At 35.7% G+C, this 3,621-nt stretch overlaps 1 protein-coding gene across 1 annotated transcript; it reads left to right on the forward strand.

Annotated features, from left to right (window-relative positions):
• The first annotated feature begins 1,900 nt into the window (after positions 1–1,900).
• On the forward strand, positions 1,901–3,557 carry SARC_08849 (hypothetical protein). The gene has a single exon (XM_014297153.1). The coding sequence runs from the start codon at positions 1,999–2,001 to the stop codon at positions 3,193–3,195; it is 1,197 nt and encodes a 398-aa protein (XP_014152628.1). The 5' UTR covers positions 1,901–1,998; the 3' UTR covers positions 3,196–3,557.
• Positions 3,558–3,621: the final 64 nt, after the last annotated feature.

The raw sequence follows: 3,621 nt of genomic DNA on the forward strand, positions 1-3,621 counted from the left end.
TATATATATATATATAATAATATATATATATATATATATATATATATATATATATTCATATGTATATGTATATATATATATATACAAGTAGTGTATGAAGGGTTCTTCTTCATATATAACATAAACCGATACACAACTTATGAGAGGTTCTGCACTATATTTCGTAGTCTAATATATAGCTGATGACAGGTTCGCACTATATATTCATCATAGGCTAATATGTAGTTTATGAGGGCGTTTGCATCATATATTACAGTCATATATGCAATTTACGAGCCAATCTGCATTATATGTAACAGAAAAATTGATTGTTTACGAGTGGTTCAGCATTATACACAACATAGCATAATATACAAAGTTATATACAACAGCATAATATATAACATTATATACAACAGTATAATATACAACGTCATATACAACATAGCATAATATACAACGTTATATACAACAGCATAATATACAAAGTTATATACAACATACCATAATATACAACGTTATATACAACAGCATACTATACAAAGTTATATACAATATAGCATAATATACAACGTTATATACAACAGCGTAATATACAAAGTTATATACAACATAGCATAATATATAACGTTATATACAACAGCATAATATACAACGTTATATACAACAGTATAATATACAACGGTATATACAACATGGCATAATATGCAGCATTATATACAACATAGTATAATATATTGTTTATGAGAGGTTATATAGTATATACAACATAGCATACTATATAACGTTATATACAACATAGTATACTATACAACGATATATGCAACATAGCACAATATATAACGTTATGTACAACACAGTATAATATATAACGTTATGTACAACATAGCATAATATATATTTTAATAGAGGTTATGCAGTATATACAACACAGCATAACAACGTTATATACAACATAGCGTAATATACAACATAGAATAATAGCGTAATATACAACGTATAATATACAACATAGAATAATATATAGCTATGAGAGATTATGCAGTATATACAACACAAGTATAATATATAACTTACGAGGTTCTGCATTATTAAAACTAAGCATAATATATAGCGCATGATACATTCTGCATGATATACTACATGCTCTAATATATAGTTTACGATCATTATAGATGACATAGCCGACTATATTTCTTAGCAGAAGTTCTGTATTATGTATATAAACATAGTCTGACATACAGCTTAGGTTTGACAATATATATAACACAATATAGTTTATGAAAGGTTCTTTAACATATACATCAGCCAAATATGTAGTTTATAAGAGGCTTTGTACTATATATAACGTGTATTATTTTGTAAATTATAGACTTGTTGTACACTTAGGGTCTACATTTTGTACAACATATCAGAATATATAGTTTATAAAGTTCTGCATTATATACAACAAAGCCTACTATATACCGCAGTCATATAATACAAAGTCTATTATTCATATGTATAATGAGAACTTTCGCATTGTATCCAACGTCGACTAATATATTATATACAAAATACATACCTATTAGGCTATTAATGCGAGGTTCAATGTAAAGAAGTCATAAGTGCATAATATTTACAAATAAAACCCTTTGTAAATTCGAGTCCCAATCGGAAGTCAATATTTAGACTGCGAGTAAAAATCACCGAGTACCAAAAGACTCCAAGAGTAACAAGTAAATCCAAAAAAAATTCATACTAAAAATAAAATATGTAATTACGTAGTAGACTTACTAGACTAGAGTAGTATGACTGTCTGTAGTAAATACCAGAACTCAGGGAACTGAGAACTCGGACGTCCTGCTACAATGTGATATGTACGTTCATGAGTACATTTTACCCGCGCGTAAACAAAATAAAAAATATGTACGACGATAATGTTTGTACATACATATGTACTTTTTTAATTACACATATATACGCATGTGGTTCGATTTATCACTACAGTTACTAGAGAGTTAGGAGGTGTGCAACAACATGACAATGACAAATGCGAGGCGTGTAAGTGTCAAGGTATGGGCGCCCATCGCCATACTGTTCATAATCATAGCTACCAGCAAAATAACAACTGCCGTGAACGCTAGGTGGTACACATCTTGCGTAGACAATATAGAAATCATCACAGATCACAGTGCGGAGAACACGTCTAAACCTCCTGAGGATAATGTAGGAACAAGTACCGCTGCTACAGCACCTGTTATAAGTGTTTCGGTCTCTGAATCTACGAAACAACAAACTGCCCAGAGTGACGGGTTGGAGATGTCCAAACCAAACGGGTGCGTGTTTGACAAGTGCGAGCACGACGCATTTATATACATGCTTGTACCATTCCGGAATAGGGGACAGAATCTGAAGCGATTAGCATTTACCTTAACTACTGATGCAGTACAGGCCAGATGGTCTTCATTAGACTGCATATGTCTCGCGGTCGGTAACTATGACGACGAGGTCACAGGTATGAGTGCATCGGAGGCGTTGCTTGAGTGGAAAGGCTCGCAGAACATTGTATCTTTATCTGGTAATTTCTCACGTGCGGGATCGTTACAAAGCCTTCTCACAGACGAGAACAAGCTAATCACCACAGCAGAAGATGAGAGTTTGCTGTTCATAGTGGATACGGACATGGCCATGTTTCCAGGCTTCCTAGACGATTTGGTCACGAGCACTAAACCCAGGTTAGGATATGTGCCCATTTGTTACAGTGTGAATGACAGTAAGAACTGGAGAGAGGGTGTGTGGCGTGATGGTGGTGCTGGTATGTTCGCTGCGTATGCGAGTGATCTAAGGCGAGTGCTGAACAACAAGTTCCCGGGCGCCAACAAGCTGACTCACGGGGAGGAAGACTGGATGATCCAGCACGAACTGAGGCACAATAGTGTGGATTACCTCAACACTACCAGGCACTGCAGTCCTGGGTTGTGGCACCTACCACACCCGCATGTATCTGACTGGACTGCGACTGTGGATGGTATGTCGGCGGGTCCTACAGTCGAAGGCAATGGCCCGTACTCAGATGAAGCCGTGGCTAAGTTAGTGGCTCAGATATACGTGGAGAAGGTCTTTTTCAACCTGCCCTTGAGTGCGCCATGCAGGAGACTGGCCAGTCAGGGGACCAACTGGTTGGGAAAGTATGTACAGCCTAGGAAAAACCATAACCGGAGAAGTAGGAGGTAGCAAACCACAGGTAGCTTTTCATACGACAGTATATATAAATTGGTCTATATCAGATCCTCTATTTAAATTACGATTGTGCAGCGGGTGCTATAAGTGACATGTCAATAGGGGAGATTCACCCTTAAAACACAATTTGACCTCCGCTTCGCACTGGTTCTAGATCAGCTGATGATGGTTTCGCTGTTTCAAAAGTAAACAGATTTCTCAACCAACTATCAAGCACTTACTGCTCAGTAGCTTTTCCTTCGCGCACAGTTGCCACTGACTTGAGGACAGTTGTTTTGATGGAAAATACAAATGTGAGAACTAAATTATACATCCATATTGACAAGCACATAATTATATAAAACACACAAACACACACACACAAACACATATATATATATATATATCTATATCTATATCTATATCTATATCTATATCTAT

This window comes from Sphaeroforma arctica, assembly GCF_001186125.1.
Source record: "Sphaeroforma arctica JP610 unplaced genomic scaffold supercont1.839, whole genome shotgun sequence".
Lineage (NCBI taxonomy): Eukaryota > Ichthyosporea > Ichthyophonida > Sphaeroforma > Sphaeroforma arctica.

Bases quoted from the DNA above. Each gene is read 5' to 3' on its own strand.
- SARC_08849 (XM_014297153.1), top strand. From the start codon at position 1,999: ATGACAATGACAAATGCGAGGCGTGTAAGTGTCAAGGTATGGGCGCCC.